The sequence below is a fragment of the Salvelinus alpinus genome, chromosome 16, assembly GCF_045679555.1.
Source record: "Salvelinus alpinus chromosome 16, SLU_Salpinus.1, whole genome shotgun sequence".
Taxonomy (NCBI): Eukaryota; Metazoa; Chordata; class Actinopteri; order Salmoniformes; family Salmonidae; genus Salvelinus; species Salvelinus alpinus.
Window position 1 is genome coordinate 44,669,271 of NC_092101.1, and position 17,457 is coordinate 44,686,727.

The 17,457-nt window shown below is 42.3% G+C and overlaps 1 protein-coding gene across 2 annotated transcripts in view; it reads right to left on the minus strand.

The window, feature by feature from the left end:
* pla2g4ab (phospholipase A2, group IVAb (cytosolic, calcium-dependent)) overlaps positions 1-17,457 on the minus strand; it is a 48,505-nt gene that overhangs the window by 16,896 nt on the left and 14,152 nt on the right. For both annotated transcript variants that reach the window (XM_071346351.1, XM_071346352.1), the window contains 9 exons: positions 16,329-16,477; positions 16,091-16,207; positions 15,664-15,701; positions 7,696-7,840; positions 6,222-6,358; positions 5,080-5,302; positions 4,874-4,988; positions 2,170-2,307; positions 1,948-2,037 (listed from right to left, as the gene is read on the minus strand). In XM_071346351.1, the coding sequence (XP_071202452.1) occupies positions 1,948-2,037; positions 2,170-2,307; positions 4,874-4,988; positions 5,080-5,302; positions 6,222-6,358; positions 7,696-7,840; positions 15,664-15,701; positions 16,091-16,207; positions 16,329-16,477 (1,152 nt within the window). The remainder of the gene's footprint in view (positions 1-1,947; positions 2,038-2,169; positions 2,308-4,873; positions 4,989-5,079; positions 5,303-6,221; positions 6,359-7,695; positions 7,841-15,663; positions 15,702-16,090; positions 16,208-16,328; positions 16,478-17,457) is intronic.

The window sequence follows — 17,457 nt, forward strand, 5'->3', positions numbered from 1 at the left end:
GCCACGTTGAAAGTCAATGAGCCCTTCAGAAAGGCCATTCTACTGCCAATGTTTGTCTATGGAGAATGCATGGCTGTGTGCTCGATTTTATACATCTGTCAGCGAAGGGTGTGGCTGAAATAGCCGAATCCACTAATTTGAAGGGGTGTCCACATACTGTACTGTTGTATAGTGTATGTTGTGCCCAAGAAACTAATACAGTATATAACCATGTAAATACACGTGTTTATTATAAAAAGTGTTGATACAAATACCTGCCATTGAAATTAAAATGTTATTTGTGAAATGTTATGTTTCTACATCATGTAAAAACACTATTTTCCTATTGAGATGCATTACATTGAATCTTTTTAAGAGCATCAAGTGCAAGTCATCTGTCATTCATTAATTGCTATGATCCTGTCCCTTCCTTTCTGTGCCCCCAAATGTTAGGATATGCAGGTAAAGTTACCAGGTTGTTAGCTAGCTAGCCAATGAGGTAACATGACCGAACAAAGTGTAAACAACGTCGATGCGCAAGTAGTTTTATAGAACGGCCCACAACATGATTTAGGAATGTAAAATGTAAAATGAGAAAAAAGTTGGGCCGATAATATGGGTCCGATCTTTTGAACTGTTTGGGCTAGAAACAAGCAGTGTTCGCTGTATTAATGGTGCAAGCATGACGCTAACGAATCTGTCGCTCGGAAAACAATGGCACAGCAAAGCCTTATCATTACAACAATTATTATTAAATAAATCAAATAAAATGCTGAATTTTTTTCCCCTCGCACTGGTGCTTCCAAATGAAAACTCCAGGGGCCTCATTTATCAGAGGTGCGTGCGCACAAAAAAAGACTCCAAACGTTGCGTGCGACAGTTTCCCCGCAAAGGTTGTTATTTCTAAACTTGACAGGAAAGTGTGTGTATCTCCACGCAAATCTCAGACCATGAGTATGTAGAACTTCGAGTGGTTGATCTACTGTATTGCATTTTGGGGAAAATGTAGGTGTATTATTATTTAACATTTTAGTCATTTAGCAGACGCTTTTATCCAGAGCAACTTGCAGTATCGAGTGCATACATTTTTCATACTGGTCCCCAGTGGGAATGGAAACCCACAACCCTGGCGTTGTACGCGTCATGCTCTACCAACTGAGGCTAATAAAAACATTAAATGGTAGCGCTATTGATAAAACAGATCCACTTGCCTTTCGTAAGAAGATCGTATAGCAGCATGTTGCAAATATATTTACTTTACTTTTATTATATATGTCTAAATTATAATCATATTAAACGGCATGTCTCTCCTTTTCTGACGTGACTGGTTTACACAACAAATATAAGGCTGTAGGTAGGATTCACTTTTAAATTGTTCGATAGACTATCAATCTTGCAGAACGCATAACCAGTGTTTGGCACACACTATAGGCTATAGTCACTACAAAAGATTGAAACATTCTGCCCACATCTCTACAAAAATGTGATCACATTTGCTGCCCGTGTGCTTTCTTAGAAACGGTCATGGCCCAGTTCCAACATCTCCAAACCATACAGAAAATGAGGGTGTTCTTGTTATTATAAAAGGTGAATGGAGGGTGTTTTTCAGGCGGAAATTGTGACGCTTGTTTACGAGAGCAGAAGTATAGTATGGCTCTGATTTATCAATGAAAACATGTTTACGTATATATGTTACAGTTTGATCCCAATCATTAGTTACACACGCAAATCCTAGGTTCTCCAAGTAGGCCAGAATGAGGCCCCATGTGGCATTAATTCATTGTATTGGTCCCACTTTAGAGATTGGTCCCACTTACAGCCCTGGGTGTACGTGCTGTATTAACTGTGGAGGAGACCAGGATTTGGTACTATATCTACACGGAAGGCATGACTTCATTGGGGTCAGGGTTCAGACAAGAGGTTGGGGTTAGGATTGGAGTGAAAAGGGAAGTGTGTGTGGTTTCTTACCAAGCTCTTCCTCCATGGTGCTCCCCCCGACTGTGTCTTTCACCCCCAGGACTCTGTTGAAGAGAATGGAGAAGGCACTGCCCCACACCCCTAGAGAGAGAAGCCACAACATCAATATAATGTAATGAATCATGAATATCATGTTTGACAGCTTATCATTTAATGAATCTCTTGAGAAAGTGCCATGAGGAAGTGCCAGGTATATTCAGAGTTTTTTCCTACCCATAAGGAAATGTAGTGGGTTCTCCTCATACCGCTTCACAGCGGTTCCCATGAAGAATTTGCTTCCAAAAAGGTCAGGAGTCATGAACGTTCCGTACTTTGCCATTCCAATCTCATATGGGCTGAACTCCACCCAGTCTGAAAAAAACAACAGCATCCATTAATCAAAATCCAAACGGTGTATGTATGTCACTAACTAACGCTTTCATCAGGAGAGCACACGGTAAGTACAATGTCATTGGGAAAATGTTTACGCCTTTTCACAAGTCTGCAGTAAATATGCATTTATATGTATATGTTATGCAAAGAGGGTAACCCAGGTTTACAGTAACAGTACAAGCCAGGTATATCCTACATGACTACTTTAGTGACACAACAACATCCACACATACTTTAATAATGTTTGCATACTTTACTCATCTCACATGTTTATACTGTATTCTATTCTACTGGATTTTAGTCAATGCCACTCCGACATTGTCGTCCTAATATTTATATATTTCTTAATTCCATTATTTTACGTTTAGATTTGTGTATTGTTGTGAATTGTTAGATACTACTGCACTGTTGGAGCTAGGAACACAAGCATTTCACTACTCGCCGCTATAACATCTGCAAAATTTGCGTATGTGACCAATACAATTTGATTTGACATACAATACTATTAGGCACAACACGACACACTGTTTCATACATTATATGTTTGAGTTCCTCAGAACAACAATCACCTTTCAGCCTATTCTTGGAACTGGAGTAAGGAGGATAAGGTTACCACTGTGTGTTAGGTGGCAATATTTTAGCCTTTCTCTAGAATGGGTGTGAAAGTATTTCCTTGTCACACCAGTGTTAAAAGGTGGGGGATTTACAGATAAAAGGAGTACCTGACTAACTGAAGCAATATTCTATTTCAGTTCATCTGCAAAATTGTCACACCCTGATCAGTTTCACCCGTCTTGTACTTGTCTCCACCACCCACTAGGTGTCTCCCATTTATCTCCATTATCTCCTGTATATTTATACCTGAATTCTCTGTTTGTCTGTTGCCAGTTTGTCTTGTCCCGTCAAGTCCTACAAGCGTGTTCCCGTCTTTCCTGTATTCTAGTTTCTGTTTTCTTAGTCTTCCCAGTTCTGACCTTTCTGCCTGTCCTGACCCTGAACCTGCCTGCCGTCCTGTACCTGCCTGACTCTGATTTGGATTTTGACCCCTTTGCCTGCCTTGACCTACTGATTGACCCTTTTGACCCTTTGCCTGCCTTGACCTACTGATTGCCTGCCCCATGTTCTGTAATAAATTGTGAGACTCGTATTATCCGCCTCCTGTGTCTGCATCTGGGTCTTTGCCTGAGTCCTGAAAATAATACACTATAGGCCAAGTTATGGGTCACAGTCCCCATAAGTCAGCAAACAGTCATGCGCTTAGTCAACCTAACAGGGGACAGGTTGGCCCGAAGAACTGTTTTGAGGTTAGTTTTGGGAACGAGAACTGATCCTTGATCAGGACTTGGGGGCATACCATAACCACATTGACCCCTACCTAACATTGCCCTCCCATGTTGTACTACTAAACCTACACATTGTTGACGTTCCTTCTCACACATCAGTATTAAAACTACAACTACAGGAATGCCTGTGGTCAATATGTTGTTACATTGCTGTTCTTTGTTCGTTTTTGCAATACCATTGGTTGTGCAATTTGTTATGCTTGACCACATCCATGCCTCCCTTTCTTTCAGTAACAGAGACTGTCACTATGGCTTTGTTGTAAATGAATGTAACTGGTCATATGCACAGTAGATAGCGACATTAATGGAGAACTTTTCAATGCTGTCTAATATCTGAAAGTCCCATTTGGATATCAGCCCACCATGACACATCAGTTGGTGGTAAACCAGAGACATGCATTGAGAGAGTTGGGCCAGTTTTTTAGAACGGACGCCATGTTAGCGCCTTTCTTCTCCAACTGTTGGTCATGTAACAATAGGACAGAACCTCCGACAGTTCCCTCTGAAATTAACCCGCTGTCAACAAGCAGAACAACGTATTTAATTGATTATAATGTGTATCCAAGTGTGTACAGTGTTGTGGTGTCAACAAATTGCATATCTGCTTACACTGGACATCTTCATTGGTTTAGAAAACTATCTGAAATAAACAGCGCAACGCGGAAGCGTCAATTATCACTTAGCAACGTCTACGGAGGAGAAAGTGGCGATATCGGAACATTCAGACAGACACTGCATTGGCCCAACTCTCTCTCTCTATATATGACTGTGGTAAATTAGTGATGCTACAAGGAAATGTAGTGTACGGAAAATTTGAATGTGGGAGATAGGATCTCTGGTGACATATTATGCAAAACTGAATACACATACTCATTCTACTGGAGCCACACACACACACACACACACACACACACACACACACACACACACACACACACACACACACACACACACACACACACACACACACACACACACACACACACACACACACACACACACACACCCCAAATAGGCTCATTCAGAACTTGGATCATCCATTCAAACTACGTGACCAGCACTGCGAACACACAACCACACTACGTGCATGAACTCCTCACAGAAATGCTGCGCTTTGTTGAACAACTGAGAGGAGCCTCAGAGCCACACTGGGCTTGTGGTCTACTGTAATACAAACACACAACGCATACACACTCACTGACCTGCAAACATGAGCTCGGATACATCCGGTTTGACGTGCAGACAGGTAAACAGAGGGAGGGGACACTGGGCCTCGTTTACCTTCTCATGCAACTCACTCAGCTTTGTGTCCATTCTCTGATGAAAACAGAGAAACACTTTAGGAGTCAGGGCCTCTTGAAGACGGAGAGAGAGAAACAATGAAAACAGATGCCTGCGGTCCTCTCACCGCAGGAATGAGTGTCTCTCCGATGAGCATGCCGAAGATGTCTGTGAAGGTGACGGGCTGTCCGTTGGCCTTCTTGCTCCACAGAGCCTGGATGTAGTTGGTGATGTGCTGGGGCAGCAGCAGTCTCAGAGGGTTACTGCTCACACTCTTCATCAGCTCTGCATTGATCTCCTTAGGCCCCTTAGAGGGGAACTCTGGGTGGGAGAACAGGGTTGACATGTACCTGGGGGGGAGATAGGGAGGGAGAAAGTGAGGGAGGGAGGAGGGAGATAGTGAGGGAGAGATAGAAGGAGGGAGAGATAGAGGAGGGAGAGGTAGAGGGAGGGAGAGATAGAGGGAGGGAGAGGTAGAGGGAGGGAGAGGTAGAGGAGGAAGAGGGAGGGAGAGATAGGGGAGGGAGAGGTAGAGGGAGGGAGGGAGAGGTAGAGGAAGAAGACGGAGGGAGAGGTAGAGGGAGGGAGAGATAGAGGGAGGGAGAGGTAGAGGAGGAAGAGGGAGGGAGAGGTAGAGGGAGGGAGAGATAGAGGGAGGGAGAGGGGGGGGAGAGTGAGTGAAGGTGGGAGGGAGTGAGGGAGATAGGGGGAGGGAGACAGAGGGAGGGAGATAGAGAGATAGAGGGACAGAGATAGATGAACGAGATAGGGAGGGAGGGAGAAAGATAGTGATGCAGCAAAACAAACATGGAAATCACTACTTCTCTGAACTATAGCCACAGTCTTATCCGTAGACAATTCCAACATAAAAACACTGGGCAAACATTGATGCAGAGGTAGATACTGTAGGACGAGAGAAGTGGGAGGGAGGAGATGTTTTATTTATTTTATCTTAGCAAGTCAGTTAAGAACACATTCTTATTTTCAATGATGGCCTAGGAACAGTGGATTAACTGCCTTGTTCAGGGGCAGAACAACAGACTTTTACCTTGTCAGCTCGGGGATTCGGTCTTGCAACCTTTCGGTTACTAGTCCAATGCTTTAACCACTAGGTTACCTCCCGCCCCATGGAGGAGAGAAGTGAGAGGGAGGAGTGGGAGGAGAGGAGTGGGAGGGAGGGAGGGAGGAGAGGAATGGGAGGGAGGAGAGGAGTGGGAGGGAGGGTTTGTGAAAGAGAGCATGGTATAAACAGATGAAAAGATGACTGACCAGGTGGATCCAGAGAGGCCAGCGATGTAGGTGGCACAGTCCAGGACCCCAGACTCATACAGGGCCTTCACCACCCCAGAGAACCCCACCATGGCCCTGAAGCCTCCCCCCGAACCCACTATGGCTATCACCGGCACCTGCACAGACAGACACATGCAGGAAGAGATAGGAATGGATTTTACAATAAAATGCATACCCTGTTATAACATGACTCCTTGAGATTCATAGCAGAACTGTCAGAAACCCCTACTTCCTTATGTTACTTCCCTCATTCTGTCTACAGTAGATGATTGTTATTGTATCACTCTACCTCCATGTACTGTATTTCCTGGGCTTCTTTCCAACTCTGCACTGACTTCTCTGAACTAGAGCCACAGTCTTATCCGTAGACAATTCCAACAAATATTCAGACCACGCTGACACAACAACTGCACAGGATTCATCATGGTGTGTGTGAGACAGTGTATTGACTGATTGAGTCTGTAATGTACCACAGCATGTGTTTTAAAGGCAGTGTATGGTGTGTGTGAGACAGTGTGAGTTGTTGGCCTATGCCCTCTCACCCTGGCTGTGCCCCTACCCAGTCATGTGAAATCCATCGATTAGGGCCTAATTAATTCATTTAAATTGACTGATTTCCTCATATGAACTGTAACACAGTAGCATTTTTGAAATTGCTGCATGTTGCATCTATATTTTTGTTCAGTATACATAGTTTAGGCGTTCCGGAGCCTGGAGAGTTTTTTCCCGCAGGCCAGATTGAATGGCCTCCCCTGCTCTAGACAGTAGAATTTACTAGCCCCAGTGGGAATGCAGTGTGGCAGCTCAGCAGCTCTGCAGCAGTACTGTTATGTGGTGGGTTATTATCTCATCATGGCTGGTAGCTTCCGGACCATGTGAGGACACAGGCAGGCAGGAAGGGCCTACAGTAGCTGGCCAGAGGTGAGGGTACACACTACAACTAGGAACACAAGGCCAAAACCAGTCACAGAAACACAGCCCAGTCCAACCAGGGGAGGAATGCAGAACTCAGAAGTTGAACAGGCCCTGAGAGCTCTCGGTCTAAGAGGAAGTTAGCGGTGACAAAGTGATCACATGTTGGAATACTAACAGATCTAACTGTGTGAATGTGGTGCATGTGTATATACAGCATATAAAAAAGGGTGTTGTTTGCTAATATCAGCTCTTGTCTACGAACTTGACCACTATGCTAAGCAATACTGCAGGGTAAGCCCACTTTCTATGGCAATATATATTTTATTTAGCCCATGGCTATTATATTGCCATGCCATTTTGGAGTGGTTACCATTCTATGACGCATTAAACCTGCAATGCACCCTAATAAATTAGGTATTACATGGCAAACACTGCATTTGAATCTAAGACCAAAATTATAAATGATTTAAAAAATGACACTGTGGCTGGACGTAGGCCGCTCTTAGAGCCTGGGCCCACAGTACTCGGGGATGCCCACCTCCTGAGGGGTGCTGGGGAGGAAGCAAGGCTTCTCCATGTCTAGCAGCTTCTTGATGCCCAACGTCACCTTCTCTCTGCGGGCCTGTCTGAACAGTTTCTCCTTGTCACACAGGGCCAGGCTGAACCGCAGGTCCAAGTTAGTACTGTAGACAAAGACACACAACAGATAAAACAATGACAGAGATATTTCACTGGATGTATAAATATAAAAATTGCGTTGTTAAGGAGTGCAAAGGTGAATTGAGTTATTGCACATGCGCATTTCACAGAGTAGGCGTTCCCTAACGGAAATATGGAGATGTTGGGGCAGCAGGTAGCCTAGTGGTTAGAGTGTTGGGCTAGTAACCGAAAGGTTGCTAGATTGAATCCCTGAGCTGACAAGGTAAAAATCTGTTGTTCTTCCCCTGAAAAAGGCAGTTAACCCACTGTTCCTATGCCATCATTGTAAATAAGAATTTGTTCTTAACTGACTTGCCTAGTTATTATATAAAGATGTATGCTAGAACGGGCCAATAGGATCTAAGTAGCTCATGCTTGGCTCTGCCCACCTCCTTGCTTGTTCTGCCCACTATGACTCATCTGTTCCCATTGGAAATGACAGGCTGTGGTCTATCTTGGTTTGGTTATAAAAAAATATTTGGTTCCATTTCGAGTGCTTAGTTGAACATGTGCCACTAGGACATTATTTATAGGACACCTGGAGATTATTATCCCAAGTACAAAATATTATTCATTTTTTTCTCAAAGTAAGAAAAGCTATTCAAGAATTGACTACATTTATAATTCAAAAAATGCATTCAACAATTTACTGGATTAAAAAATGTTTAATATAGTGATATCTGATCATTTTCTGATATCATGTTTAATTACACCAATAGAAAATTCACTTAGCAACAGAGTTTGGAGAATGAACAGAGCTCATCTTCTGGATCTGAAATGTTATAATACGTAATTGAAAAAAATAAAAACCTTTACCATTACAAATGTTGACATAGAGGACAGAGAAAAGCTGACCTCTGATATAATTTGGGATGCCTTTAAGGCGTACATTAGGGGAATGATAATCTCATACTCGGCAAAAGTTAAATTTTTTAGAAGTTGATTTAGAAATTGAAATTAAAGAAAACAAATCACTATCTTAGAAAAAGGTAAAGAAGAAAATAAAATGTCTGAACTTCAGCAGGAATACGATATTTAACTTCTGAAGAGAGCCAACAAATACAGGTTAAACTCAAATAAAGCACACTACTTAATGGCAAATAAACCTGGTAAATATCTCACAGCTCTCACAAAAATGAATACATCCTAAATGAGTTATCATTTTCTAAATCTCCCGAGAGAGATACAAAAGCGGTAATTTATACGGGCAAAAAAAATTAATAGAATAAAAAGGCAAGTTTTACATCTTCCTAAGTCTGAGGGTGGTTTTAACCTTCCAGACTTGGAATTGTATCAACTTGCTACCCAGGGCTTTTACTAGCGACATATAGTTAAATGCACTAGAGAGGAAGAATGGGAACGTATTGAAGATGTGCATGCTCATCCCCAGAATATTTTGATGTATCTATTTTCAAAGGATAAAGCTAAGAGGATTAACAACTCTATAGTTAAGAACACTATACAAATATGGATGAAAATGAAACATATTCTACAAGAACCAATATTACTTCCTAAAAACACAACCTTATGGAAAAATACTTGGATAGCTTTTCAGAATTCACTAATAAATTGGTCCACATGGAAAACTAAATGCATAGAAAACGTAAATTACTTGGTAACAGGAAATACATTTATTTACATGACAGAATTAAAAAGTACTTTTTGACTGACAAACATAGAAACGGTTGTTTCAAATACATGCAACTTAAAGTTACATATCACAAAATGTAAATTTGAAATCTTTTGGACATCAGAGCAACCTTGAGGGAATCTTATTTTGAGTCAGAAAATGACATTCATATGATTGGGAAGAGAACATAGCCAACTGACAATCTCTTAGAAAAAACATAAACTATTCGAACCAAGACTTAAAAATAACTGATGTTGGCACAAGATGGAGGGAAAGTTGGCGCATAACTAATGAAATGACAGTTAATGAAAATGTACACGTAATCCAGCATAAACTAATGTATAGAATGTATTATACAAGAGATACAATTCACAAATCCTACAGCACAACGGCAGCGTATTGTCTGAAGTGTAACTCTAACAATGACTCAATAATCAATGCTTTCTCGGAATGCTATAAAGTCCGGAAGTTGTGGGAGGAGTGAGAAAGTTGACTGTCAAATCAAATCAAACTTTATTTGTCACATGCGCCAAAAACAACAGGTGTAGACCTTACCATGAAATTCTTACTTACAAGCCCTTAACCCACAATGCAGTTCAAGAAAGAGTTAAGAAAGTATTTACCAAATAAACTAAAGTAAAATAACAATAACGAGGTCATTTTGTACATGTAGGTAGGGGTAAAGTGACTATGCATAGATAATAAACAGCGAGTAGCAGCAGTGTAAAAACAAATGGAGGGGGGGTATAAATTCTGCATTTCCTGCACTCATTTGAGATCATTTCCACACTGCCACGATATGGGCAAAAATACTAAACATTTTAACCAAATGTTGCAATTGCGATTTAGATCAAAACACTTGGGTGAACTTTTGGATACCGGTATATAGTAAAATACGGTTTACCGCCCAGCCCTATGCAGCTGTAGAACTTTTTGAAAATATCCGGGATGATGCTGTTGATGTGAGCCATGACCAGCCTTTCAAAGCACTTCATGGCTAATCATTTAGGCAGGTTACCTTCGCTTCCTTTGAGCACAGGGACTATGGTGGTCTGCTTGAAACATGTAGGTATTACAGACTTGGTCAGGGAGTGGTTGAAAGTGTCAGTGAAGACACTTGTCAGTTGGTCTGCGCATGCTTTGACTACACGTCCTGGTAATACGTCTGACCCCGCGGCTTTGTGAATGTTGACCTGTTTAAAGGTCTTGCTCACATCGGCTACCGAGAGCGTTATCACATAGTTGTTCGGGACAGCTGGTGCTCTCATGCATGCTTCAGTGCTGCTTGCCTCGAAGTGAGCATAAAAGGCATTTAGCTCGTCTGTTAGGCTCGCATCACTGGGCAGCTCGCGGCTGGGTTTCCCTTTGTAGTCGGTAATAGTTTTCAAGCCCTGCCACATCCGACGAGCGTCAGAGCCGGTGTAGTAGTATTCAATCTTAATCCTGTATTGACGCTTTGCCTGTTTAATGGTTTGTCTGAGGGCATAGCGGGATATCTTGTAAGCGTCCAGACTAGTGTCCTGCTCATTGAAAGAGGCAGCTCTAGCCTTTAGCTCGATGCAGATGTTTCCTGCTGGTAGAAATGAGGTAAAACGGATTTAAGTTTGCCTGCATTAAAGTCCCTGGCCACTTGGAGCGCCGCTTCTGGATGAGCATTTTCTTGTTTGCTTATGGCCATATACAGCTTGTTGAGTGCGGTCTTAGTGGCAGTATCAGTTTGTGGTGGTAAATAGACGGCTAGGAATAATATAGATGAGAACTCTCTTGGTAGATAGTGTGGTCTACAGCTTATCATAAGGTACTGTACTTCAGGCGAGCAATACCTTGAAATTTCTTTAATATTAGACATTGCGCACCAGCTGTTATTGACAAATAGACACACATCCCCGCAACTCGTCTTACCAGACATAGCTTCTTTGTCCTGCCGATGCATGGAAAATCCTGCCAGCTCTATATTATCCGCGTTGTCGTTCAGCCACGACTTGGTGAAACATAAGATATTACAGATTTTATGTCCAGTTGGAAGAATAGTCTTGATCGTAGATCATCCATTTTGTTTTCCAATGATTGCACGTTCGCCAATAGTATGGATGGTAGTGGAGGTTTACTCACTCGCCCACAAATTCTCAGAAGGCAGCCCGACCTCTGCCCCTTTTTTCTCTGTCTGACCGCACAAACTGACATAGAAAGGGGAGGGTCCGGGGTGGGCCCCATCATGGCGGCGGCTCGGGTGCGGGACGTGGCCCCCACTCCACCATTGTCAATACCCGCTTTGGTAGCCTCCTCCAAATGGCCACCCTCCAAATTAACCCCACTGGATTAGGGGGCAGCACCGGACTGAGGGGCAACACCGGAATGAGGGGCAGCTCCGGACTGAGGGGCGGCAGCTCCGGACTGAGGGACGGCAGCTCCGGACTGAGGGACGGCAGCTCCGGACTGTATGTCACGTTCCTGACCTGTTTTCTGTTGTTTTTGTATGTGTTAGTCGGTCAGGGCGTGAGTGTGGGTGGGCATTCTATGTTATGTGTTTCTATGTTGGTTAATGGGTGACCTGATATGGTTCTCAATCAGAGGAGATGAAAACCACCTGCCTCTAATTGAGAACCATATCAGGTCACCCATTAACCAACATAGAAACACATAACATAGAATGCCCACCCACACTCACGCCCTGACCGACTAACACATACAAAAACAACAGAAAACAGGTCAGGAACGTGACATGCTAACAGTCAGTATCTGGATAATATGTGTGAAATGCCTTGATAATGTATGTGATATCAACAGAAAAGTATATTTTCTGGGTGATTTAAATATTGACTGGCTATCATCAAGCTGCACACTCAGGAAAAAACTTCAAACTGTAACCAGTGCCTTCAACCTGGATCAGGTTGTCAGTCAACGTACCAGGGTAGTTACAAACAGCACAGGAATTAAATTATCAACATGTATTGATCACATCTTTACTAATGCTGCAGATATTTGCTTTAAAGCAGTATCCAAATCCATAGGATGCAGTGATCACAATGTAATAGCCATATCTAGGAAAACCAAAGTTCCAAACGCTGGGCCTAATGTAGTGTATAAGAGGTCATATAATACGTTTTGTAGTGATTCATATGTTGATGATGTAAAGAATATTTGCTGGTCTGTGGTGTGTAATGAGGAGCAACCAGACGCTGTACTTGACACATTTATGAAACAACTTATTCCAGTTACTAATAAGCATGCACCCATGCATGCACCCATAAGACAATGACTGTAAAAACTGTTAAATCCCCTTGGATTGATGAGGAATTGAAAAAATGTATGGTTGAGAGGGATGAAGCATGAGGTATGGGAGGCCAACTGATTGGCAAATGTACTGCAAATTAAGATATCATGTAACTAAACTAAATAAAAATAAACTACACTATGAAACAAAGATAAATTATATAAAGAATGATAGTAAAACGTTTTGGGGGACCTTATATGAAATTTTGGGGAAAAAAGACAACTCGGCTCCTTCATTCATTGAATCAGATGGCTCATTCATCACAAAGCCCACTGATATTGCCAACTACTTCAATTACTTTTTAATTGACGAGATAAGCAAACTTAGGGATGACATGCCAGCAACACACGGTGACACTACACATCCAAATATATCTGACCAAATTATGAAAGACAAGAATTGTACTTTTGAATTCCGTAAAGTCAGTGTGGAAGAGGTGAACAAATTATTGTTGTCTATCAACAATGACAAGCCACCGGGGTCTGTCATTCTGGATGGAAAATTACTGAGAATAAAAGCAGACGATATTGCCACTCCTATTTGCCACATCTTCAATTTAAGCCTACTAGAAAGTGTGTGCCCTCAGGCCTGGAGGGAAGCTAAAGTCATTCCTCTAACCAAGAATAGTAAAGCCCCCTTTACTGGCTCAAATAGCCGACCAATCAGCCTGTTACCAACCCTTAGTAAACTTCTGGAAAAAAATTGTGTTTGACCAGATACAACACTATTTCACAGTAAACAAATTGACAACAGAATTTCAGCATGCTTATGGGGAAGGTCACTCAACAAGCACAGCACTTGCACAAATGACTGATGATTGGTTGAGAGAAATTGATGATACAATGATTGTGGGGACTGTCTTGTTAGACTTCAGTGCAGCTTTTTACATTATCGATCATAGTCTGCTGCTGGAAAAATGTATGTGTTATGGCTTTACACCCCCTGCTATAATTTGGATAAAGAGTTACTTGTCTAACAGATCACAGAGGGTGTTCTTTAATGGAAGCCTCTCAAATATAATCCAGATAAAATGAGGAATTCCCCAGGGTAGCTGTTTAGGCCCCTTGCTTTTTTCAATTTTTACTAACGACATGCCACTGACTTTGAATAAAGCCAGAGTGTCTATGTTTGCGAATGACTCAACACTATACACGTCAGCTACTACAGCGACTGAAATGACTGCAACACTCAACAAAGAGCTGCACTTAGTTTCAGAGTGGGTGGCAAGGAATAAGTTAGCCCTAAATGTTTCTAAAACTAAAAGCATTGTATTTGGATCAAAACACTCACTAAACCCTAAACCTCAACTAAATCTTGTAATAAATAATGTGGAAATTGAGCAAGTTGAAATGACTAAACTGCTTGAAGTAACCCTAGATTGTAAACTGTCATGGTCAAAACTATTGATGCAGTAGTACCTAAGATGGCGAGAAGTTTGTCTATAATAAAGCGATGCTCCGCCTTCTTAACAACACTATCAACAAGACAGGTCCTACAGGCCCTAGTTTTGTCGCACCCTGACTACTGTTCAGTCATGTGGTCAGGTGCCACAAAAAAGGACTAAGGAAAATTGCAATTGGTTCAGAACAGGACAGCACGGCTGGCCCTTGGATGTACACAGAGAGCTAATATTAATAATATGCATGTCAATCTCTCCTGGCTGAAAGTGGAAGAGAGATTGACCTTATCACTACTTTTTATTTATGAGTGGTATTGACATGTTGAATGCACCGAGCTGTCTGTCTAAACTACTGGCACACAGCTAGGACACCCATGCATACCCCACAATACATGCCACAAGAGGTCTCTTCACAGTCCCCAAGTCCAGAACAGACTATGGGAGGCACACAGCACTACATAGAGCCATGACTACATGGAACTCTATTCCACACCAAGTAACTGACGCAAGCAGTAAAATTTGATTTAAAAAACAGATAAAAAAACACCTTATGGAACAGCGGGGACTGAGAAGCAACACAAACATTGGCACAGACACATGCATACACACACACACACACACACACGATAACATACGCACTATACATTAACATGGATTTAGTACTGTAGATATGTGGTAGTGGTGGAGTAGGGGCCTGAGGGCACACAGTGTGTTGTGAAATCTGTGAATGTGTTGTAATGTTTTTAGAATTGTATAAACTGCCTTAATTTTGCTGGACCCCAGGAAGAGTAGCTGCTGCTTTGGTAGCATCCATAATAAATACACATTCAGTTGTGTAATTACATATCAACAACAGCTTTAAAACATCAAATATTTTCCCATATGGAAACAGACATGTAGTAGACCTCTTGGTCAGCAATGGTGATTGATTTTATGTACTGTAGGTTACTATGTACGCATGACTGTAAGTCACTTTGAATAAAAGCCTCGCTCCAAGATGGTCTGGTCTGAGACAGACCTACTGAGACAAACACACCCAAGACCTCTGACGTCCTACCTCCAAAACATGCCAAACATATCCTTCCCTTCATCTGAAGCAACAGCCCTTTGTGATGCAGTACAGTAAATCTAAGCCATGTGTTTACTGAAAACAGTTACAGTCTTTAAAAGTAGAAAGAAATGTACTTATCACTCTTGTGTGGGTTAAATAGATTGACGTGAATTCCTGTGTTTGTTTAACCTGAGTCTAAAGTATTGTTCCACCCAGTGCTACAGTTTTAAGGGTTATTATCTGGCTGTGTGCTTATTTTTTTACATGGAGAGAGAGATGCCAATAAAGCAATTTTAATTTGAGAGAGAGGCCTTCAGGTGAACCAGAGAAGCCACAGTGTTTAAGATAGCATCTGTAAACAAGACAGGCTTCCTGACAGACAGACAGACACGAGGAGAGGAAAGGAGATGAGAGGAGAGGGGATGAGAGGAGAAATAATGAAAGTGTACCTACCAGACCTCCAGGGCCATCTCTAAGTACACATTGGTTGCCTGTAAAAACAACACAAAGACGCTGTGGTTATTGTAGAAGAGAAAACATTGATTAATATGTCAACTGCAAAACACAATGGGATAGAATACAACATTCACAAGCAGAGGGAGGAGGGATGAGAGGAGGAGGGTGATGAGAGGAGAGAAGGGGGAGAGATGCAGGTGGGTAGGCTACAGTAAGGAAGAGGGGGGGGTGAATAGATAGAGGGAAACAAAGAAAAGAGAGGGATATTCAGGAAGAAAAAAAAGATGAGAAGAGAGGAAAAACTCTTATAGATAAGTCATCACTCAACAGACAACTACAGTCTGGTGAGAGCGAATGTATTTCAGACACACTTTCCGCTGTAGGTTAATGTAGTTACTACAGACAGAAAATATAGAGAGCTTACTTTGCCGATAAGAAAAGGCACCGTCTCCGTCTGACCAGTTTTCAACATTTTGGAGATGTTGTACGACGCAGTCCCAAGTTTCTCATCCATCACGTAATTGGCATCCATTAACGTTATCTGATTGAGTAGTAAAGCACCAACAAACAAGCTTCAGGTAACCATTGTACTGTAGTGGACTGGGCCTGACATAAAATGAGTTACATTTGACTGTTTTGATTTTACTAGACTTTTTGTTCACCTCCAGAAAGTTCTCCTGGTTTGGGTCTAGTATGAAGTCAAAGGTTTCGTTCCATTCAGGGTTGATGTCGTTGTCTATGTGGCGCGTTCGTTTCCTGCTCTCGGGGGAAGTTGGGATGAACAGCTCCACATAGGGGTCAGGAGTGTCCACTGCAGACACAAACACACAAATGTATGTGTTACATACAGTACATGAGAAATGGACTACAGGAAACGGAGGGCCGAGCACGCCCATATCCACATAGTATTGCACAGTTCCTGTCTTCATGTTATTCTGTATTTTTCCATAATGAGAAAGGCCCATGGCCCTGAAACTGTTAACAATGTCTCAAGTCAGCTATGTTGCATAACACATACATCCACACAAGCCAACAGCAAATAATATTCCATCACATATGATATGGTAAGGGCTATAGTGTATAACTCAGAACCTCACAATAGACAGGGCTGTAGTGGACAGATCGAGAGCTTCAAGTTCTTCAGTGTCCACATCACTAAGGAATTGTCATGGTCCACACACACAAACACAGTCATGAAGAGGGCACGACAATGCTTCTTCCTCCTCAGGACCAGAAAAGATTTGGCATGGACCCTCAGATCCTCAAAAAGTTCTACAGCTGCACCCTTGAGAGCATCTTGACTGGCTGCATCACCCCTTGGTATGGCAACTGCTTGGCATCTGACCGCAAGGCGCTACAGAGGGTAGTGCATACGGCCCAGTACAGCACTGGGGCCAAGCTCCCTGCTATCCAGGACCTCTATACCAGGCGGTGTCAGAGGAAGGGCCTAAAAATTGTCAAAGCCACCCAAGTCATAGACTGTTCTCTCCACTACCACACGCTAAGCGGTACCAATGTACCAAGTCTGGAGCCAACAGGACCCTGACCAACATCTAAGACTGCTAAACAATTAGTTAAATAGTTTACTAATAGTTACCCGGACTATCTGCATTGACCCGTTTTGCACTAACTCTTTTGACTCACATACACTGCTGCTACTGTCCTGTTGCCTAGTCACTTTATCTCTACCTATATTTACATATCTACCTCAATTACCTCGTACCCCTGCACATCAACTCAGTACTGGTACCCCATGTATATATTTTTATTTATTTAACCTTTATTTAACTT